The following is a 22,252-nucleotide window of genomic DNA, read 5'->3' on the forward strand; positions in this document are numbered from 1 at the left end:
CTGGGCTCTGTCACTGCCTAGTGCTCTGTGGGGGGGGGGGGTTGGCACTGCTGCCAGTGCTCTGTGCAGCCTCTGGAAGGATGGAGAAGCCTGGGAGGAGAAACTGCCCCTCTGCGAGGGGGCAGCCCTGGGGAAGGCAGGGTGACCTGTCCCGATGGACTGTGCCAGCCGTGGGAATGCCCTGCGGCTGGGCACTGGGAGCATGGTTGTGTGCCTGGGGCAGGAGTCAGCATTCCAGCTGGGAAGCCTCAGCCCTCTGCAGCCTGCCTCAGCCCCGCACGTGGCAGCTTCCACCAGGGCAGCTCTGCAGTGGGCAGTGGCAAAGGCCTCGAGCAAAGATGCTGTAGAGGAAGAAGCAAAAAGGCAGCAGAGCTCTGTTGCCTGGCACCAGGCTCTGTGCTTGGCTGGGTGAAGGGAGGGGGCTGCAGGGGAGCAGGAGCTGTCCGTGGCCGTGCCCGTGGGCTGGGGCATCGGAGGTGGGAAGTACAGGCCTTGAGGGAGCAGGGGTCCCTGACGAGGTGCTCCTGGCAGTGCCCAGCCAATGGACATCTTTGTGCCCGTGACTGGAGCTTCTCAGCTCGGCAGCTCCTGCTGCTGCATGCTGCTTCAGACCAGGCTCTTGAGATGGCTCCAGGGGCTGGAGAAACCTCCCCTGGGGACACGCTGAGGGGGCTGGGGCTGGAGAAGGCTCCAGGGAGCCCTTCCAGTGCCTGAGGGGGCTCCAGGAGAGCTCGGGAGGGACTCTCGACAAGGGCTTGGGAGTGCCAGGACGAGGGACAATGGCGTTGAGCTGGGAGAGGGGAGACTGAGGGTGGAGAGGCAGAAGAGGTTGGGCCCCCGGCGCGGGAGGGGACGGGCACTGCTCGGTGCCTCAGCAGGGCGGCTGGCCCGGCCGGGGCTGCCGGTGCTGCCGGTGCTGCCGGGGCGGGGCGGTCCGAGCGGGCTGTGGCGTTGCAGCGCATCCAGGAGATGGAGGCGCGGAGGATCGTGCGGCTCGGCGAGTCCATGCGCACGTTCGCGGAGGTGGACCGGCAGGTGGCGCCCATCATCGGCAAGTGCCTGGACGAGATCACCAAGGCGGCGGAGCAGATCGACCCCCGCAGCGTGAGTGGCGCCGCCTGGCGGGGGCGGGGGGCACCGAGCAGGCTGTGAGCCCTCCGGCTGCCGAGCGTGGGGGGGGCATCTGAGCAGAGGTGCCAGGCTCGGCGCGGCGGTGCCCAGTGGTGTGTGACCGAATCACAGAATCGGCCTCGCTTCTCACTCGCTCCCTGGAGCAGGACAAGGAGCAGTGGATGGAAGCTGCAGCGCAGGAGGCTCCAGCTCAGGGCACACAGGAACGCATCCAGACAGCCCTGGAAAGGCTCCAGAGGAGTCTGCACAGCCTCTCTGGGCAGCCTGTGCCAGGCTCTGGGACCCTTCCTCTAACGGGCTCCAGGACTGGGGGCAGCACTCCAGGTGGGGTCTCAGTTACAAGCTGGAACCCAGGAGGCTCCACCTCAACGTGAGGAGAAACCTGTTTGGTTTGGGGGTGCTGATGCCCAGAGAGACTGTGGAGTCTTCTCTGGAGGCTTCCAAAGCCCACCCGGAGGTGTTCCTGAGTGACCCTGCTCTGGCAGGGGCCTGGGTTAGATCTTTGGGGGTCCCTTCTGTGCTCCTCAGCACCCATCACTTGCGTGGGGACTTCAGTCCTGGGTGCAGGCAGCAGCGGGAGAGCTTTGCAGTCAGGACGAGCAGAGAGCAGCTCCTCACCCCCAGGCTGCCTTGTCTGAGGCAGGAAGTGCTCAGATTGTTTCCCAGGCCCACCGAGCAGCCACTTCCCCCTTCTTGTGCTTCCCTTCCAGCAGCAGCCTCTCCCCCTGCTGCACTCATGAATCTCTGAGCCCCTCTGGTTGCAAACCAGGCTCCTGCACGGCAGGGGAAGCTGCTGGGCAGAGTTCCAGCTCCCTGCTAATCACCAGTTCTGATCCTGATGGATTCTGTGTCCCACGGGCAGAGCATTGAGTGCTGCAGAAGCAGATTCCAGTTACTCTGGTGACAGTGGAAGGGTTTCAAGTGCTGCTTACAGAAACTGCCACAAACAGCTCTGGCAAAGCCTCTGCTTTGCTCTCAAACCTTCCTTTGCAGCTGTGAGCTCTGCTGGCAAGCTGTGAAGGAGCTCTGGCAGACTTCTGCCCATCCTTGCTGGAGTTAAAAGAAGCCTCCCTGGTCAAAAGGCTGCTGGAGAGCCTTCAGCTGCACTTAGCACAAGGGCTGCTGCCCCCTTTGTCAGCGGAGCCTCTGCTTGCCCCTTCAGCCCTTTCCACGGCTCCCATTAGCGTTTCAGACGCAAGCAGCCTGTGGCACACTGCCTCTTGAGCTGCCCGTGCCCCCTCTTCACTGCCATCTGTCCTGAGCTGCTCAGTGCCCACAGCCTGGCGATGGCCTGGGCTGGCAGCACTCCTGAGCTGAGTCCTGCTTCCTGCTCAGCTCCTGCAGAGCAGCTGAGGGGGCCAAGGGGTTCAGCATTGCTCTTGCAGGGTGGGAGGAGAGGCACAGGGAGCAGATCTGCACTGGGTTGGAAGGGACCCTCAGAGGGCATCTTGGCCAACCCCCTGCAGGCTGCCCAGGGACACATCCAGGCTGACCTTGGATGTCTCCAGGGATGAGGCCTCAGCCACCTCCCTGGGCAGCCTGTGCCAGTCTCTCCCCACCCTCACTGTGCAGAGCTTCCTCCTGCTGCCCACCCTAACTCTGCCCTGCTCCAGTTCCAGACCACTGCCCTCGCCTGTCCCACAGGCCCCTCTGACCAGCCCCTCCCCAGCCTGCCTGCAGGCCCCCTGCAGCTATTGAAGTGCAGCTCTGAGGCCTCCCTGCAGCCTTCTCTTCCCCAGGCCCATGTGCCACTGGATGCTGTTAAGACCCAGGCTGCCAGGAGGGCAGATTCAATATTTGCTGTCTTCTTTACAGCATAAGTCTGGCAGAGTTCTGCCTCCTGCCAGCTGCTCAGGCTTGGTCACTGCATGTGGAGCTGCGGGCAGGGGGTTGCTTTGTGCCCTCTCTGGGGTGGGCAGAGCTCCTGCTGGGAGCAGCAGAGGCTGCCTGGGGATGCTGCTCAGTCCTGTTTCTCCTGCAGCTCTAAATCTGCAGCTTTTCCATCTCCTTCTCCTCCCAGCTCAGCACAGAGGTCACATTGCAGGGGTGAGCTGTGGTGACTGCTGGGTGAGCCTGTGCAGAACCTCAAGAAGGCTCCAGCAGCAGACAAAGTGAAGCTGCTGTGGGCTCTGGAGCTGCTGTTAGGACATTGTCTCGGTGATGGATTCAGCACGCAGCTATTTTTAGCTCCATTGTGGTGCAGAGATGCTTTGAGGCCATGGAAGGAGCACTGAAACAAAGGGGGAAAGCTGAAAAGCTGCGTGCTGAGGACAAAGCAGCAGCGGGTGCTGGGTGTAGCCTCGGGGCTGTCTCTGCCTTCTCTGTCATGCATCTGTGGCTGCTTTAAAAACATCTCTTGAGGTATTTAGATTTGGGGGAGTTTTGATGAGCTCGTGGAGGGGATTCCTCTGCCTCCCTGCAAGCTGAGCAGGAGCTGCACAGGGCAGCTGCTAGCTCAAGGACCTAAAGGTTTCATTTACCCCTCAGAAGCCCATGAAGTTCCTGCAGCTGTGCTCTGCTCAGCGCAGCTCAGCCTGAGCTCTGCAGCTCTTCCTCTCCCACCTGAGTCCTCCTCCAGTGTTACCTGCAGACATCAGCTGGTGGGGACTGGAGCTGCCCTGCTCTGTGTCCCTGAGTTGATTGTTTAGGATCCACCATGAAGCTGAGGCTGCAGCCAGTGCTGCTCCCAGCTTGGAGCATCCTGTCTGGCGCAGCCTGGAGACCTGCTCACTGTGGGCTGCCTGCTGTGCCCTTCCCTGCACTCAGCACCTCAGCAGCTGGGCCTGTTTGGCTGCTGGGCTGTGCCTGGGGCTTGGTTAGGGCACTTCGTGGGGGCTGGGCCTCAAAGCATTTCATGGCAGTGAAAAGGAGGCCAAGAGAAGTTCTCTGGTCCTAGAGCCCTGTCCTGGTACCAGGGGCTGGGAATCCACAGCTGTGGCAGCCCCACAGGCTGGTCTCAGTGGGCACTGGGTAGTGGTGGCACAGCTTCCTCCCACCTGCATATGTTCCTGTGGACTCCATGATCTCCAGAGGGCCTTTCCAGCCCCTGCCATTTGTGATTCCTGCCTCTGGCAGGGCCCCAGGCATGAGGCTGATCACTGTGACAAACTTGCTTGTCCCTCTACTGGTTCTCTGTGCCACCCAACTCTGACCTGAGGTGAGCCTGAGCTGTGCCCTCTTGTGCCATGGCAGGACTCACAGCTAGGCATGGAATCATGGAATGGTTTAGGTTGGAAGGGACCTCAAAGCTCAGCCAGTTCCAACCCCTGCCATAGGCAGGGACACCTCCCACTAGAACAGGTTGTCCAAGGCCTCATCCAGCCTGGCTCTTGTAGCCTCTCCTCAGAGCAGAGCTGATGCAGCCCTCTGAGCATCTTGGTGGCCTCCTCTGGACTGGCTCCAACACTTCCATGTCCTGCTTGTGCTGGGGGCTGCAGAACTGCACCCAGGACTGCAGGTGGGGTCTGAGGAGAGCAGAGCCAAGGGGCAGAATCCCTTCCCTTGCCCTGCTGGCCATAGAAGCCTTCCCCTCAGAGCTGTTCCCCCTTGTGCCTTTGCAGGACTCTCAGCTGGTCATAGAAGCCTTCAAGTCAGGGTTTGAGCCCCCAGGGGACGTTGAGTTCGAGGACTTCACGCAGCCGATGAAGCGGACGGTGTCTGAGTCCAGCCTCTCCAACTCCAAGGGGGATGGCAAGTCTGAGCCCAAGTTTGGCAGCAAGTCCAAGGGCAAGCTGTGGCCATTCATCAAGAAAAATAAGGTACTGAGGTGCAGAGCTGAGCTTGGTGCTAGGTGTGGATGTCAGGGAGCTGCGTCCTGCTGCAAAGCCTGGCGGGACCAGGCGCGGAGAGGCTCTGGGGTCAGACGCTGGCAGCTGGTGTCGTGCCGTGGTGTTTGTGGTAGTCTTTGGTTGTTTGAGCCTCTTGGAGTCCTCAGAATTTTTGTTTTTCCTGTATAATTGCCCTAATTACATTGCAGTGTCACTGATCATTTCCCTTCAGTTGTCACATCTCTGCCATGGTCATTCCTGTTCCTAACTCAGAAGGAATTGTAAGCCGCTGAGCTAGTGCCATGTGTGCCAACTAACCTGGCTCCCATGGGGAGCTTTCCCCTGGCACCACTGTTCTGAGCCTTCTGAACCTCTCCTTGGCTTCTCACTTGTGTTGTCTCCTCAGCCTGTGCCCTGGGTGCAGCAGGTGGGTGGCTGGGGCAGGGCTGCTGGGGCTCATCCTTCCTGAGCACGACTAACGGAGCACAACTAACAGAGCAGCTGCCCTGAGCAGCTCCTCCTGAACCGCTGTCTCCATCCAGCCTTCTCCCATCCCACTGTCGTGTCTGACACCGTAGTGCATGGCAGCACTCACCTGGGCCACCAGGGCGCCTCGGGGGGGCCGGGCTGGCTGGCTCGGACAGCAGCCCAGAGGAGCTTTGGCCTTGCTGCGACCTTTCCCAAACCTCTGCTGCTAATCAGAGGCAGAAAGCATCTCCCCAGATAGGTCATTGCTGGGGCAGGGGGGAGCTCTGTCTGGTGCTTGCATCACTGGAGCCAGGAAGTGAGGCCAGGGCTGAGCAGATCTGCAGGGGCAGCGTGGTGCAGGGGTGGTGCCAGGGGCAGCGTGGTGCAGGGATGGTGCCAGGGGCAGCGTGGTGCAGGGGTTCTGCAGGGGCAGTGTGCCGCAGGGCCAGGGTGTGGCCTGGAAGCAGGAAGAATCTGGTTTGTTGTCTTCCAGATGATAGAAACTCTGCTGGGCACTAAGGTCCCTTCCTTACCTGATCCATCTAACTTGAGGCACTTGCAGGCTGTCTCCTGTGGGTTTCTCGGAGCTGTGCACAGAGCAGAACAGGGCAATCGCTGGGGGCAGCACTGCCTGGGAGCCTGCATGAGCTTCCTCTCCACCGACTTTGTGTTGCTCTCCTGTGGCACCACTGCTTAAGCCTCCATCCCATCCTCCATCTAACAGCATCCTAGAGCACTGCTGCCCCCTCCCCTGCCCCTCTCTTGAGCCATGGCCTGGCTTTGGTAGGTAACTTTGGATTGGTTTCTTTCCCCTGGGCCAAGTGTTGGTTTTGATGCTTGTTTTCGTTTTGTGTTTTATCTCTTTGTTTTGGTTTTTTTTATCCTGTCACTTCTCCATCTCTTACACGTAGCTTATGTCCCTTTTAACGTCCCCTCATCAGCCCCCTCCTCCTCCCCCTGCCTCTGCCTCACCCTCTGCTGTTCCCAACGGCCCCCAGTCTCCCAAGCAGCCAAAGGAACCCCTCTCCCATCGCTTCAACGAGTTCATGACCTCCAAACCCAAAATCCACTGCTTCAGGAGCCTAAAGCGTGGGGTAAGTTCTGCTCCGGATTCCTCTCTCTCTCCTCTCCCTCCCCTCCTCAGGCTTTTATTGCATGTTCTGTTCTGTGAAGCCTCCCTGTTTGAACCAACCCCTTTGGTGTTCTGTCCCCACACACGCAGACAAACCCAAGGAACCCCAAACCTCTGCCCAGCTATTTCTAGTCCAAAACCCCAGACCGAAACCACACAAAGCTCAGCTGCTGCTGGAAGTGGCCTGGGCGGGGCTGGGGCAGAGGAAGGATTGGCCAGAGGTGGCAGGAAGAGCTGAGAGGTGAAGTCCAAGTCCCTCTGTGGTGGCTTTGTGCAGGCAGAGCAGCTCTGGAGGAGCAGCAGGCAGAGCTTTGCTGTGGCCCTGATGCTGCACCTTGTCTGCCCTCTCAGGGTGGGTTCAGCTCCACGTCAGTGACAGGAGGAGGAGAGTAAATCAGGAAGGATCTGAGGAAGCAGTTCTGGTTCCAGGCAGATCCCTCAGACCATCTGACACTTGCACTTCCCTCTGCTGCATGGCCAAGCAGCTTTGGAGTGCAGCTTGGGCCGATGCTGGTTTGCACTTTGTGGGGGCAAAGAAGGCCTCCGTGGCCAAGCCTGGGGCTAGACCAGTCTGCCTCAGCAGGCTGGGAGCCATCACCCCTGTTCTGGGCCCAGTGGCCCTGTCTCCATCACTGCTGTTGGGGCAGAAGACACAAGCTTGTGATTTCCCAGCCCAGCAGCTCTGCTCCCATGCTGGGCAGCTGCTGTGGAAGTGTTTCTGTTGCCTTCAGTTCTCTCCCTGGGGCCTTCGTGGGCAGTAAGCAAAATGAGACAAAAAGAGGCCTGCACATGGCCTCGTGCTGAGGAACTGCTGACCTTGCATTGCTCTGGCTCCCAGGTTAAGGTCCTTGGAATGGTTTTCCTCTTATCCAAGTGGCAGGGAGGGGCCAGAAGTGCTCAGTTCCAGGAGGTTCTGTGGAGCAAAGAGCAGCCCAAAGCCTGACACTTAGTGAGAGGTGACCTCAGGGGTGAGTCAGAGACAGTCGGGAAGTGCTGCAAGGTTCTGCCTCATCTGCTGCAGGCAGGATGTGGAAACACCACGAGTGCAGGGGGGGCTTAGGCCTCTGCTGGGGAGTTGCCATCTCATGGGGCCTTCAGATCCTGAAAAGGACCTTTCTGGTGCTTTGCACTGGGGAAGGGAGAAGGTCCTGAGCTGTCCAAGGGCAGATTTGTCCATCTGGAGGTGGAGCAGGGGAGGCTGCAGAGCTCTGCAGCTTGCTGCCTCTCACTTGGCAGCTGTCACTTCACCTGCCTTAGGTCCGTGGTGGTTTATGTTAGCCAGGTGGTCAGACTGGAAGCTCCTGGAGGTGCCAGGTGAGCTCCAGAGATAAAACCATTCCAACCAGGCAAAACCCAAACCAGAGCCACTCCCAGGTGCTGCTGGTTTCAGAGGAGGGATGAGTGAGTGGTTTCTGTCCCACCCGCAGCACCGAGCTGGGCTCAGGAGCACGAGCAGCAGCGTTAGCAGTGCTGGGCTGGGATCACAAGATCCCAGGGCTGAGGAGGACAGAGGGCAGCTGCTCTCCAGAGGAGAGCCTTGGGCCTGCACACAGGTCCATCACTGCAGCAGCTCGGGGAGAGGTGGAGCAGTGCAGCACAAGCCTGGCTCTGTAGGGACGGCGCAGGCAGAGGAGAGCAGGAAGTGAGGAAGGCCTTGCACAAGTCATGGCTGGGTTTGTGCCTGCTCTGCTTGTTCTGATTCCATCTGGAGGTCAAAGCAAACTCAGTCTTCTGCTGCTTGGTCTTCATGATGGCTGCTTCTGCTGGATTGCCATAGCAGCAGCAGCCCCAGCACCTCCCTGCTGAGCTAAGCCAGCCCAGGGCAGCGCTGGCAGCTGGGGCACTGGCACTTGCTGCCATCAGCTGGGCCTGTCTCTGCTGCTGGGAGCCTGCAGAGAGGACAGGGCTGGGAGCTGGGACACAGGGGGCACTGTCAGAACCCCCTTCCCAAAGGCCCGTGGAGGACTTGTGTGGCTTCCTTGGCAGTAGAGGTCGTTGACTTCACCCCAGTGTGGTGACTCCACTACCCCAGCTCAGGCTGTCCCCCTGCCTCAGCCCCTGCACACCTCCCTGTTGGTCTGGCCTTTCCCCTCTCCTTTGTTCTTCTGGGAGCATGCAGAAACAGCAGAACCCAACCAGCCCTCCCCACCTGCCCTGCTCCCTGCCTCTGGGACCACTCATTCCACCCCAAGGCCTTGGCTGTGCCAAGCGCAGGAGCTGCTGCTGGGTGGGGTGGGTACAGCCCTGGCTTGCTGCAGCACCGAGGTGTGCTCTGGCCCTCTGTGTGTGTGCCCAGCCTTTAAAGATGGGACATTTTCTGGGGTCTGTGGGAATGCTGAACTCTTGCTCTTGCCCTGGGAGGCTTCCAGCTTGCCCTTGCAGGGTAGGCTGAGCCCCAGCTGCCCTTGGCTGGGCGAGCAGCAGCCGCCGGAGCTGCCACCGTGGTCTCCACCGTAACGGATTTGTTTTCTCTTGCTGACTCAGCAGCAGACACAGTCTTTGTATATTCACAAAGAGCTGATGAAGAGGACTTTAGGGACCCCCACCTGTGCCGTTGAGGCTAGGGAGTATGTTGTAAGTGCCTGTATGGTGTGCTCAGCCCATGCCGTCGCTGCACAGTCGCTAACCCCACTTACAACGCCCGTAGTGTGCCATGGAGGTGTGCTTGGGAAGAGGTAAAAGGGGAGCTGGGGGAGGGCAAGCTGCAGCTTTTTGACTGTGGGCAGGACAGAGATGTCTGCCAGTGCTGGCAGTGCTGAAATTGGCACCATTCGGGCAGCTGGACCTGTGAAATTGGGAGTGGGCACCAAAGCAGGTCCCAGGCGTTGGTTCCAAATTGTTTCATGGATTCGTGGAAAGGTTTGGGTTGGAAGGGACCTTAAAGCTCACCCAGTTCCAACCTCCTGCCGTGGGCAGGGACACCTCCCACCAGCCCAGGTTGCTCAAGGCCTGTTCCAGCCTGGTTTTGATGAGTGTGGTCTTGAGCACCCTCAGCCAGCCTCTGGCGCCCTGCAGCGCAGGGACACATCCTGTGCCTTGCTGGTGGAGCTCCCCTAGAGCTTTCTGCAGCTTCCCTGAGCCATCTGTCCTCAGGATGGTTCATGGAATCCAGATCTGTGACCTCGAGACACTCTGAAGCAGAGTGTGGGGAGACTGTGCCAGGACCCCAGGAAAGAAAATGCCCTTTGGCTGTGTGCAGGCCAGAGCTGGATTGCAGCCCTGCTCTCTGTAAGTGAGGTTAGTGGCCGTGGCTGTCTGATAACACATGGCCCTGCTGCCCCTCATGCTCTCATGTGTTATTGGAGCTTGTGGCTCTTGAGCTCTCCATTTCCCCCCTGCTAGACTTGGTTTAAAACAACAGCTTGAAACAGATTTGCTCCTTCTGAAGAAATGTCTGAATGAATTTTGGCCCTTTGGGGCTGGTGGGAGCAACTGCCCTGTTCTCCCAGGAGCTGCGAGCAAGTTTCTAGCTGTGAAAGCCCAACAGAGTAGCCCACAGTAGTCACTGAGTGTTTGGTGCAGATTTCCTTCCAGTCTGCTTAGATTTGTGTATAGAAACCGAATTGCTCTGCTGTAAGATGATGCTCAGAGGCCAGAGTGGGAAGCTGTGGCTCTGGCTCGTTCCAGCATTGCATCGGCTGCAGGCCAGGAGCTGCTTGGTGACTCGCACTGGCGGTAACGACCCCCATGTCCCGTTGGGAAGTGCTATTAATCAGGTCTCTATTTTGCTTACTTTATCTTTGGTGATACTTAACAGCACACGAATTGAGCATCCAGTGTCTATAATGCTGTTGCAAGGAGCTGACTTTGCAGCAGGAGAGCAGCCCTGCTGCAGCTGCTGCAGCAGAGCAGTGCCTGTAGAGCGAGTAGCGAGAGCGTAGCGCATGTAGCAGCCACATCTGTGCCTCCTCTAGAGTGCTTCGTAGGTAGAGCCTGGGCCTGCTCCATCAGTCTCGTTCTGTGCCCAGGACCTCAGTGTGTGCTGGTCGTGTCTGTGCTAAAGTTCACAGGAGTGCCAAAGCAGTTGTGCCAGGGAGAGCTGCCCTGGCTGGCCCTGCAGCCTGCTTCTCCTCCAGTGCCTTGGGGCTCTCTGCTGCTTCTGGCCTGGGGCTTCTTTCCCTTTTTTCAGACCCAGAGAGTGACTTTCTGCTGCACTGTGGTGGCCACCACGTGTGTGCTGAGCTGCTCTGCTGTCCCTGGGCACAGCACTTCTGCAGGGGCTCACTGTGGGTTGTTCCAAGGGCAGATTTCCCCCGTGCCTGGCTGCTGGGATTGGCTCCCAGTGGAGAATGCTGGCAGAACCCTCACGGGCTGGGGCCACCCTGGTTTTTAAACCCAAGTCCTGCAGGACCAGAGAGGTAGCAGAGCTCTGAGTGGAGACAGCTCCTGAGGACTCCCTGCAGGTGATCCCAGCTGCTTGTTCCATCTGCTTGTGGCACCAAGGATGTGCCCTTAGCAGCTGGAGCATCTCGGAGCTGCAGAGGGCTGCTAGGACAGGCAGAGTGCAGCTGGCAGCAGGAGCCTGGCTGCAGGCTCGGTTCTCCCCTTGCAGTCTGACCTTGTCTCAGACAGCAGCTCCCTGTGCCCCGCGGCGCGGAAGAGAGCAGCAGTGCAGCACTCTGGGTGTCCCTGTCCCTCAGAGCCTCCCGAGTGGCAGCTGCCAGAGGAGTAGAAGCTGAGGGGTGGGCTCAGTACCCTCCTGTGTGTCACTCCGGGAGCTCTCCGTGCTGCCAGGGCAGTGATTGGGGATTTTTCTCCCCTCCTTGGTCCTGCCCTTGTCTGACTCCATGGCCGAAGGGCTGTGGAAGCTCTTTGTTGTTAAATGGTTCCAGAGCAGGACAGGAGTGCGAGTGCCCAGGCAGCAGCAGGCACCACCCGAGGGGAGTTTCAGGGACGCTGTGCCCGGCAGACAAGCCCGAGAGCGGAGCCCCCTGGAGCCACCTCGGCGCTCTCTGCCGCGGGAGCCCCGGGGCCGCCTCCCCTTCTCCGCAGCCCTTGCAGCAGGCAGCCGCTGCCTGCCCCCCAGCACAGCTCTGCTCTGCAGCCGCTTGCGAGCTCCGAGGTCTTCTCCCCAGCAGGGCTGCTGCCGCCGAGGGAAATCCAATCCCACCCTTGCTGCGGCTGCTGCAAGGAGGCAGCCCCGGGCAGGTCCTCCCCCGCAGCGGCGCAGCGCGGCCGGGGAGCAGCGGCTGGCAGCGGAGCCTCTTGTGAACTTTGGCACAGACCTCTCGGTGGTGCCCATCCTGCCTCCCGGCAGCGAGGGGCTCGTGTCGGTGGTGCTGAGGGCCGCCGGGGGAGTTCCTCTTCTACTGATGCTCTGTTTTGTTTTTTCTCTCTCTCCCCTCCCCGTCTCTCTCCAACTCCCCCACGAAGCTTTCTCTCAAGCTGGTAAGCACATTTCGGCATGGTTTGTCCTGTCCTCGGCACCTTCCCCTCTGTGTGCGTGCCCGGCCCCTGCCCCTGCCCCCTGCCCACTCGGTGTTTGCTTTCTTGCCCTTCCTCACATCCCTCCGGAGGCGCAGCTCTGGAGTCCGCTGGAGGTGATCCCAGCTCAGCCTTCCTAATCAGCTGCTCGACATTAACTCTGCCTCTGTAGCTTAGTGTCACTTGGTAGAATCCTTAGGGCTATGAACACGTAGAAGGAATTCTGCTGCTGCCCAAGGGTGCAGAAAAGCATCGACAGGATGGAGTGGGAAGGAGAAATGATGATGCTGGAAAGAGAAATAAAGAGAAATCAAATGGTAAAATTAAAATGGAATTGAAACGAAATTCGAGGGGAAAAAAGAAATAAACATTTGAAAATTCAAAATCGTTAAAAATCGAAATGAAATAAAATGTGGGGAAAAAATGAAATGAAATAAAATTTTTAAATTAAAAACAAAAATTGAAATAGAATTTGGGGGAAAAAAATAAGTTAAAAATTTACAAATAAAAATTGAAATTAATTTTTAAAAAGAAATAAAATAAATATTTAAAAATTAAAAATAATTTAAAATTGAAATAAAAAAAATTGGAAAAATAAAATGAAAATAAAATTTAAAATTAAAAATAAAAATTGAAATTAAATAAAATTTGGGGAAATGGAAATAGAATTAAATTAAAAATAGTTAAAAATTTAAATAAAATTTAGAAAAAATGAAATGAAATAAAAATTTTAATTTAAAAACAAAAATTGAAATAGAATTTGGGGGGAAAATTAAGTTATATTACAAATAAAAATTGAAATTAATTTTTAAAAAGAAATAAAATGAAATTAAAATTTAAAATTAAAAATAAAAATTGAAATTAAATAAAATTTGGGGAAATGGAAATAGAATTAAATTAAAATTTTAAATTAAAAATAGTTTAAAATTTAAATAAAATTTGGAAAAAATTAAATGAAATTAAATAAAAATTTAAAATTAAAAAAGTTTAAAATTGAAATAATTTGGAAAAAAGGAAATAAAACGAAATTAAAATTTTAAATTAAAAATAATTCAAAACTGAAGTAAAATAAAATTTGGAAAAATAAAATGAAATCAAAATTCAAAATAAAAATTGAAATGAAATAAAATTTGGAAAAAAGAAATAGAATGAAATTAAAATTTAAAATTAAAAAAAAATTTTAATTGAAATAAAATTAAAATTGGAAAAATAAAATGAAAGAAAAAATCAAAATTAAAATTAAAAATGAAAAATTGAAATAAAATTTGGGGGAAAATGGAATACAATTTAAGAATGAAAACTAATTCAAAAAATTGAAATGAAAAAATGAAAAAAAAATTAAGCCAAACAAATTGGGAAAAGTGAAATTAAAAATAAATTTAAGTTTTAAAAAATCAATTCCTTTTTAAATTCGTTTTTTAAAATGAATTAAAAATTAGACAATTAAAACTCAAAACGAAATAGAATTTACCAACAAAAAATTTAAATGAAATTAAAAATTAGAATTAAATTAAAAATGTAAGAAAATTCAAATGGATTTTAAGCCTCCACCATGAAAGAGCTGAAAGCCAATGCAGAGCTCTGAGTGCTCGCAGGACCTGCCCCAGAGGGCAGTGCCTGTGGAGGGCAGCAGAGTTTGCTGCCCGTGCCCGGGGCCCCCTGGCGCTGCCCGCTCCTGGCCTACGTTTCACAGCCCTAGGTAGTGCTGCAGCCACTAACGCTGGGCTCTGCTGGCAGCCTTCACCCCCGGGGCTCAGCCTGGGGGCTGCAGATGCCAGCTGCCAGCCCTGGGGCTCTCCTGGATGCAGCTGGGAAGGTTTGTTGACCCCACGGTAAGAGGGGAGCTGGAAAGGGACGGGAGGGGACACACTGGGGACAGCAAACTGCCTGCTGAGCTCCACACGGGAGGTGCTGCCTCAGCTGCTCCACACCCTGGCAGCTGCTCCACCTTTCTGTGCCCTCGGGGAAGCCACTCACAACCCGAATGCAGCTGCTGTGTGCCCCACTGCATGCCAGCATGCAAGAGCCACGAGGCACTGGATACTGCTTTGGGGGGCTTCAGAGGACCTGCAGCAGAGCTCCAGCTGCAGTAGCTGGAAGTGTCTTTGGGCACCTGCAGCAGAGCTCCAGCTGCAGTAGCTGGAAGTGTCTTTGGGCACCTGCAGCAGAGCTCCAGCTGCAGTAGCTGGAAGTGTCTTTGGGCACCTGCAGCAGAGCTCCAGCTGCAGTAGCTGGAAGGTGTCTTTGGGTACCTGCAGCAGAGCTCCAGCTGCAGTAGCTGGAAGGTGTCTTTGGGTGCCTGCAGCAGAGCTCCAGCTGCAGTAGCTGGAAGGTGTCTTTGGGTGCCTGCAGCAGAGCTCCAGCTGCAGTAGCTGGAAGGTGTCTTTGGGTGCCTGCAGCAGAGCTCCAGCTGCAGTAGCTGGAAGGTGTCTTTGGGTGCCTGCAGCAGAGCTCCAGCTGCAGTAGCTGGAAGTGTCTTTGGGTGCCTGCAGCAGAGCTCCAGCTGCAGTAGCTGGAAGTGTCTTTGGGTGCCTGCAGCAGAGCCCAGCTGCAGTAGCTGGAAGTGTCTTTGGGCACCTGCAGCAGAGCCCAGCTGCAGTAGCTGGAAGTGTCTTTGGGCACCTGCAGCAGAGCCCAGCTGGAAGCTTTCTTCCCCTCACCAGACCAATCTTTAGGCTCTCTCTTCCCTACACATTTTGCTCTTGGCTGCATCACTGTGGACCTCTTCTGTCCAAAGCAGCTTCAGAGATGTGTAGGCCATGAAAGCTTCCTGCTGGAAGGAAGGGGCCAGGGCACAGAGCAGATGTGCAGAGGGCTCAGCCCCACCTGCAGCTTCCTGCTGGCAGCTTCCTCTCGGGTCCTCCTGTGCAGGAGCCTCAGCTGGGGCTGCTCAATCTCTTTGCTCCCATACACAGCTGCAGCCCAGCAGCTGGTCCTGGCACAGCCTCTTCTTCCACAGCCCTTCCCCGTGGGCCAGGGCAGCCCTGGACAGATGCAAGGTTAGGACCAGGACCCTCATTGCTGTGTGGTGACACTAATTAGTGTTGGGTGCTGCTGTGTGTCCAGCACAGCCTGCCCAGGCTGTCCCCTTGCCCCCTGACGAGGCACAGCTGGGTGGCACAGGATGGTGCTGTGGGTGGGGTTGTGTCCCCTGCTGCATCACTCTGAGGCAGAGCAGTGTGAGGGCAGAGAGGGACCCTGCTTGCAGGACCCCTCTGTGCTCCTCAGTTGTCTGTGGCTCTCACTCCCAGCTGGCTGATTCCATGACTCCTGAGTTACTCTTTCTATGTGCTGGAACAAGTGAGGGAGGAGAAATTGGGAGACTTGGAGTTGGAGCCTGGGTGCTGGGAAGCCTGCAGCGTGTCCTGACCTGGCAGAGCCCCCAGGGCAGCTCCTCTGGGGCCTTAGTGTGGTGAGGAGAGCCCTGGCACAAACGGCTGCACTGGAGCAAGCCTCAGGCAGGGCAGGGCAGCAGTTGGTGCATGTGACAAGTGTGTGGCACAGGAGCAGCAGGGAGGTGCCTGGAGCAGAGCAGGGCAGGCAGGGAAGGACAACTTGGCACGGGGGTGGCACTGTGTGCCATTGAGTGTGGTGGTGAGTGTGGGTGAAGAGGGATTCCCAGCCCTGCTGCTGGGCTGAGCCAGTCTGCAGCTGGTGAGCTGCCATCGGCAGCAGAGCTGGGATGTGCTGCTGGGGTTCTCCCGATCCCCCACCCACCCCAGGGGCTGCAAACTCTCCCTACAAGCCCAAGCAATGCTTCAGGCCACTGACTCTGCACAGATCTCTCTGAGCTGCTCTCAGAATGCCATCCTGAAGGATTCTGTCAGGCTCTGATTGTTTTTTCCTCCTTGTCCCTCCCTCTCCATTCCACTCTGCAGGGAGCAGGGCCAGAGGACTTCAGCAACCTCCCACCTGAGCAGAGGAGAAAGAAACTTCAGCAGAAGGTGGATGAGCTAAACAGGGACATCCAGAAGGAGCTGGATCAAAGGTAGGGCAAAGCTGTCCAGCGAGAGGTGGAGTCTGTAGGCTCCCACGGGACAGAAACCACAGCCTGAGGCACAGCAGAGAGGAGCAAGGCTCTGGGCTCATCCCATGCTCTCCCAAGGAAAGAACCAGCAGAGCAGAGGCTCTCTGAGGTCCCTTCCGACCTGAGCCATTCTAAGGACTCTGGGGGTGTTCCAGGCCAGGTTGAGTGAGGCTTGGCATGGCCTGGGCTGGTGGGAGGTGTCCCTGCCCATGGGTCAGCTTTAAGGTCCCTTCCAACATTCTGTGGTTCTGGAGTTAAGCCCAGGTTAAGAGCAGGGTTTAAGTCAGCAGAACTGAGGGCTCTTTGGACTGGCCTAGGAAGCAGCCCCAGCAGGGCAGTAAGAGTTAAACTCCTCCTGGTCCCTCTGCAGCCTTGTCCCAGCGCAGAGCAGTCCCACTGCTGCCACCCACACTGCCCCTCCCCTGCACAGGGCTGCAATTGTCCAGGCTCTGGTGGGAAACTCAGAAATGTGGAGGCTGTTAACTTGAGTCGTGGGACTCAGCTTAACCTTCCTGCCCCCAGCCCGTGCCTGGAGCAGGGCTGCGAGGGGCTGTGCCAGCAGCTCCCAGCCGGGAAAGGTTCATCTGCATTCCCTGCAGGCTCGGCCGCGGGGGCTGGGCTCAGCGCTGTCCACCAGAGCTCCACAGGCTCTGCAGGGTCTGTGAAGGCGTCTGCCAGGTTAATCCTGCCCTTGCTGTGCCACATGCATCCTGGCAGGCCTGAAGACTGCCCTCTGTCAGCCCAGGCACTTGGCATCTGGGCCGGTAGGTGGCAGCCCCCAGAAAGCCCCCTCAGAGCAAGTGCTGCTGACTCACCAGGTCTGAGGTCCCCTTGAGTGGCCCAGGGTCCATCTGTCACTGTGCTGTGGCAGTCACAAACCACCTGGGTCTGGCCTTGCTTTAAGCACTGTGAAATGAGGCTTTTGCTCCTCGTTTGGGCTGCAGAAGCCGAAGTGCAGCAGGCAGGGGGAGGGTTCCTGGTTAGCTCTGCATCTTCGCTGTGCCCAGCTCCAGCTCCTGTTTCTCAGCTGGGTTCCAGCCCCTGGTGGGTGCCTGTGGTGCAGCTGGGGCCGGGCTGATGCTCCTCTAGAGGCTGAAGCTGTTGGGTGCAGTGGCTACAAGATGAGTTTCTGCTGTGCCTCCTTTCCCCGGGGCCAGCATCAGATTCTCTAGTTCAGAAGGAATGTGGCAGGCTAAAAGCCAGGCCCAGTTGCTGCTCTTGCCTTGCAGGAGGCCACGGCTCAGGGCTTCAGCTGCTCTCTGCTAGCAGGCTCCAAGCAGGCCAGGGGGAGCTGGCATCAGCAGTCCTGGGCTGTCTGCACTGGCACAACACAGCAGGACCTCTGCCCAGGCTGCCACTGCCAGCCCTGCCCACAGGAAAGCCCTCAGCTGCAGCTGGACTGAGCAGTCTGGAGGGGTTGGCTTGTGGACAGTGTCTGTGTCACCTCACTGTAGGTGAAGCTGCCAGCTCTGCCAGTGTGAACTGTGGCATTTGCTGTGGCTGGCTCCACTCGGGCCAAAGCCTCTGTCTGGATCTCCTCAGCTGCCTTTTGCAGAGCAGGGCCGGGGCAGGCTGGGGCCTTTGCCTGCCCTCAGACACTGACACCTTTGCTTCTCCTGCTGGCCCTCAGAGATGCCTTAACCAAGATGAAAGATGTGTACAGCAAGAACCCTCAGATGGGAGACGCTGCCAGCGTGGACCAGAGGCTGGCAGAGCTTGGGCAGAACATCGAGAAGCTGCGGCTGGAGGTGCAGAAGTTCGAGGTATGGGAAGAGACCTGCAGGTGGGTGGCACTGGGTGCCTGATGCTGTCCCCCTGCAGGGCTGGCTGGCAGAGGTGCAGGGCAGGATGCCCATGTGGGTGGCACTGGGTGCCTGATGCTGTCCCCCTGCAGGGCTGGCTGGCAGAGGTGCAGGGCAGGATGCCCATGTGGGTGGCACTGGGTGCCTGATGCTGTCCCCCTGCAGGGCTGGCTGGCAGAGGTGCAGGGCAGGATGCCCATGTGGGTGGCACTGGGTGCCTGATGCTGTCCCCCTGCAGGGCTGGCTGGCAGAGGTGGAGGGCAGGCTGCCCATGTGGGTGGCACTGGGTGCCTGATGCTGTCCCCCTGCAGGGCTGGCTGGCAGAGGTGGAGGGCAGGCTGCCCGCACGGAGCGAGTCAGCGAGACGCCAGAGTGGCCTCTACGAGGCCCAGCACACGGCAGCCATCAACAGCTGTGCACAGGACAGAGAGAGGTACAGTACCCACGGGGTGTCCTGGGGGGCACAGTACCCACGGGGTGTCCTGGGAGGGGCGCAGGACCTGTGGGACCCAGCTCTGAGCCCTGTTTGTGATTATGATGTGGTCTGGGACAGCCCCGGGCTGGCAGGGAGCAGCTGGGGGGAGCTTTGGTGGGGAAATGCCCAGTGAGGGGGAGTTGGGCTCCTGTCTCTAGGGCCAGGTGACAGGAGGAGAGGAAATGGCCTGAAACTGTGCCAGGGCAGGGCTAGGTTGGAGATGAAAGATTTCTTTGCTGCAGAGCTGGTCAGGGACTGGCACAGGCTGCCCAGGGAGCTGCTGCAGTCTCATCCCTGGAGGTGTGCAAGAACCATGTAGCCCTGGCACCTGGGCCCGTGGTGGTGCTGGCTTGCTGGTGGAACTGGGTGGCGTCAGAGGGCATTGCCAGGCTCAGTGACTCCGTGGCCATGGTGGCAGCTGCAGAGACAGAGCTGAGCTCTGCGCGGCTGAGCTGCAGCTGCTGGCCCTGCCCGCGGTGCCCGGCGCCAGCTGCTCTCGGGAGCCTGCTCGCTATAGTTGCTGTGTCTCTTCCTCTCTTGAGCAGCCCAGATGGCAGTTACACAGAGGAGCAGAGCCAGGAGACTGAGCTGAAGGTGCCTGCCACGGACTTCGACGATGAGTTCGATGATGAAGAGCCCCTGCCCACCATAGGCACCTGCAAAGCTCTCTACACCTTTGAAGGTACCACCCAGCCCTCGCTCTCACTGCTGTGTCTGCCCTGCATGGCAGGGGCTGGGCTCAGCTTTGGGTCTCTCGCTCCAGGAAGGACACTGAGAGGCTGGTGCAGGACCAGGGAAAGGCAACAAAGCTGGGGAAGGGTCTGGAGAACAGAGCTGGGGAGCTGGGGGGGTTCAGGCTGCAGGAGTCTGAGGGAGACCTCAGTGCTCTCCACAGCTCCCTGAAAGGAGGCTGCAGTGAGCTGGGATTGGGCTCTTGTGTCCAGCGTCAGGGGATAGGAGGAGAGGCAATGGCCTGAAATTGTGCCAGGGCAGGGCTAGGTTGGAGAGGAGGAAAAATGTCTTTGCTGCAGGAGTGGTCAGGGATTGGCACAGGCTGCCCAGGGAGGTGCTGGAGTCCCCAGCCCTGGAGGTGTGCAAGAAACCTGTGGCCATGGCACCTGGGGCCATGGTTTAGCGCCCACGGTGGTGCTGGGCTGGTATTGGACTCGGTGACCTCAGAGCAGAGCTGTGCCAAGTGGGAGCCTTCCCTGGCCCCTGCAGTGCTCCAGCAGACACAGGCAGTGGCAGCCAGGCTCTGGCTGCCCTGCACTGTAGAGAGCTCTGAGGCAGCAGCTGTGCCCTGCTGGGAGCAGCAGGCCAAGCCCTGCCACCAGGGTCACCTTCAGGGGTCCCTGTGCCAGGCTCTCCTCTCGTTCCTGCTGCCAGCCAGGCTGCGGGCACCGCATGGGCATGGCGTCAGCCTGCCCCCAGCTGTGCCCTGCCTCTGAGCTGCCGTGGTGCAGGGCTGAGCTGAGCTGTGCCCCCAGGTCAGAACGAGGGAACCATCTCGGTGGCAGAGGGGGAGCTGCTCTACGTCATCGAGGAGGACAAGGGCGACGGCTGGACGCGGGTGCGGCGCAGCGAGGATGAGGAGGGCTACGTCCCCACCTCCTACCTGCAGGTCTATTTGGACAGGAACGCCAAAGGTGCCAGGACTTACATTTAATGCTTCTCTTGTTGCTTGGTTTGCTTGGCCAGAGCCACCCGGCCCTGGAGCTGCTCTGTGCCACGTCAGAGCCTGTGCCAAGCCTGTGCGGTGCCACCAAGCGTGCTGTGTGGTGCCCACACTGACCTGGCTGCCTGTCCCGCAGAGCCTGCCGGTGCTGAGCCCAGCAGGGTGCTGAGCCCAGCAGGGTGCTGGCCTGGCACGCTGGGGGGAGGGGCAGCCTGTCCTGGGCAGCACTGCTCAGCTGCCACAGCCAGCACAAAGCCCTGCGGCTGCCTCTGGCTCTCCTCCGGTGGCATCTGAGACATCCTCTCGAGTCAGCTGCTTGTGCCAGGCTGGCCCTGTGGAGTGGCACACGGGAAAGGTGCTGCCGGCTCAATCTGGTGCCTCTCAGAGCCTGCAGTGATCTCTGGACCCTCTGGATGGAGACCTGGGCAGCAGTTAGTGGCTGGGCTGGGAGGGAGAGGCCTCACCAGAGCAGGGCTGCGCAGCAGCAGCACCCTCTGGTCGGGGGTGGGCACAGCACTGCTGCCGAGGGGGAGCCTCTGGCCCTTCCCTCCTCAGAGATGGGCTTTGGGCTGCACTGCTGCCTCAGTCAGGGGCAGCTGCTTCAGGTGACCACCGCTAAAGGTTTCACCTCCTACTCACACACTCAGTGCAGGCAGCCCCTGGTTGGGCTCCTCTCTGCTGTTGCTTTTCCCTGCCCCCTGCGGGGGGCTGCGAGCAAGCAGCACTGCAGGGCAGCCCTGGCTGCCTGCTGCGGGCCCCAGCAGCACTGGGGCATGCCACAGGCTGAGGAGTCCAAAGCTTGCAGCTCTCTTTCACAGCAGGATGTGCCTGAAGGCCACTCGCAGTGCTTTGTGCTGAACCCTTCTGCCTGGGGCTGTGGGCAGCAGGAGGAGGTGGTGTGGGGCTGTGGCTGAGCAGGCACTGGGGGGGGGGGGGGGTGTCACTCCACTGGGTTGGATGTTGAGCAGCCTGGAGCCCCCTGCTGCAGGGCCAGGGCAGGGCTGGTTTCCTGTTGGCACCACGCAGCAGCTTGTGTCTGCCGTGGCAGGTGCAGGGGGGGTGAGGTGCAGAAAGCCTTGGGTGAGCTCTGAGTGTGCTGCACACGGGGAGTGGGGAGAGCAAGGAGCACCTCCTGTGTCCTCCTCCTGTCACCCCGGGCACGGGGGGGACGTCCTCTCCGCTGCGGGGCAGTGGCTGGAAGCAAGGTGAGGGTTCTGCTGGGAGCTGTGCAGCTGGCACAGCTCAGCTGGTGGCATCTGAGCAAGGAGCCTGAGTCACACCAGGCAGCAGAGCAGAGGGCTGGGAGGAGGTGAAGCAAAGCAGAGTCTGTGCTGGGGGGGAGCAGCCTGAGTCCCTCCTGCTGACTACCACAGCCCCAGGCTGGCTCCAGTTTCCCTGATGGGAGGACATGGCAGGAGGAGATGGTGCCAGCAGCACCCTGTGGTGTTGGGGTGGTGCTGGCTGGTGGGGTTGGCACAGCCTCTGCAGAGCCCTCCCAGCCTCAGGAGATCTCTCCTGGTTTAGTGCTTGCCAGGTAAGGCAGGAGGTACAGAGGCTCAGCTGGGCTGAGGCTTTGGACCTCTGCCCCTCTGCTCTTCCAGTGTGGGCAGTGTGCCAGGACTCCCCAGCCCAGGTGCCCAGGAGCTGAGCTGGCTGCAGCCTTTCCTCTCTCTGGGTGCGTGGCTGCTGCTTACCCTCCCTGCCGGTGCGGGAGCTCCCAGTCCCTCCTCTGCGGCTCTGGTCCCCGAGCTGCCTGCAGCTGCTGCCTGCTGCTGGGGCTGTGCCCTCTGGGCAGAGGCTGTTTCACTTCTGTTCTCTGAGCATCCTGACCCGCAGGGCTCTGCAGCTCCTGTACTGCTGCCTAATAAACGTTCTCTCCTCTCGCTGCTCTCGGGGGTGTTCTTTGCCAGGGGCAGTGTGCTGCACTTTAGCCTGGGGGGAAGCACAGCCCTGGGTGGGCCCAGCAGTGTGCAGGGGCTGGGTTTAGAGGCTGCTTCCAGCTCCCTGTTCACGCGGGGCCTGCCCTGGGCACCGAAGGGGCTCTGCAGGCTGCGCTGCTCTGGTTCCTCCTCAGATCCCTCTTCCACCTTCCTGCAGCTGGCCCTCGGTGCCAGCCCTGGAGCTGCCCCAGGCTCAGCACCTCCCTGCACGCTGAGGTGCCACAGCTTTGTGTTCTCTCCTGCTCTGAGGAAGTGCTGGCAGGGTCCTGCTCCCAGCCTGCTGCCCCAGCAGTGCCCCAGCAATGCCGGGGGGCAGGGCTGGGGGGGTGCTGCCGCTGGAGTGCTGCCTCTGTCTGCCCCAGCTCGGGAGCCCTCCTTAACCCTTTCTCAGCTGTAGCTGCTTGGCTGCTG

At 58.2% G+C, this 22,252-nt stretch overlaps 1 protein-coding gene across 15 annotated transcripts in view; it reads left to right on the forward strand.

Annotated features, from left to right (window-relative positions):
* The window catches only part of FNBP1 (formin binding protein 1), a 66,916-nt gene that overhangs the window by 41,844 nt on the left and 2,820 nt on the right, over positions 1-22,252 (forward strand). The window contains exons 8-17 of one of the 15 annotated variants that reach the window (XM_064171021.1): positions 958-1,104; positions 4,692-4,889; positions 6,278-6,460; positions 8,983-9,072; positions 11,872-11,886; positions 15,801-15,910; positions 17,580-17,712; positions 18,063-18,184; positions 18,769-18,908; positions 19,714-19,872. In XM_064171021.1, the coding sequence (XP_064027091.1) occupies positions 958-1,104; positions 4,692-4,889; positions 6,278-6,460; positions 8,983-9,072; positions 11,872-11,886; positions 15,801-15,910; positions 17,580-17,712; positions 18,063-18,184; positions 18,769-18,908; positions 19,714-19,872 (1,297 nt within the window). Of the gene's footprint in view, positions 1-957; positions 1,105-4,691; positions 4,890-6,277; positions 6,461-8,982; positions 9,073-11,871; positions 11,887-15,800; positions 15,911-17,579; positions 17,713-18,062; positions 18,185-18,768; positions 18,909-19,713; positions 20,826-22,252 lie in introns of those variants that run through there. The other 14 variants (XM_064171017.1, XM_064171020.1, XM_064171022.1 and 11 more) reach the window with 14 other exon arrangements.

This window comes from Pogoniulus pusillus, chromosome 35 (genome assembly GCF_015220805.1).
Source record: "Pogoniulus pusillus isolate bPogPus1 chromosome 35, bPogPus1.pri, whole genome shotgun sequence".
Taxonomy (NCBI): Eukaryota; Metazoa; Chordata; class Aves; order Piciformes; family Lybiidae; genus Pogoniulus; species Pogoniulus pusillus.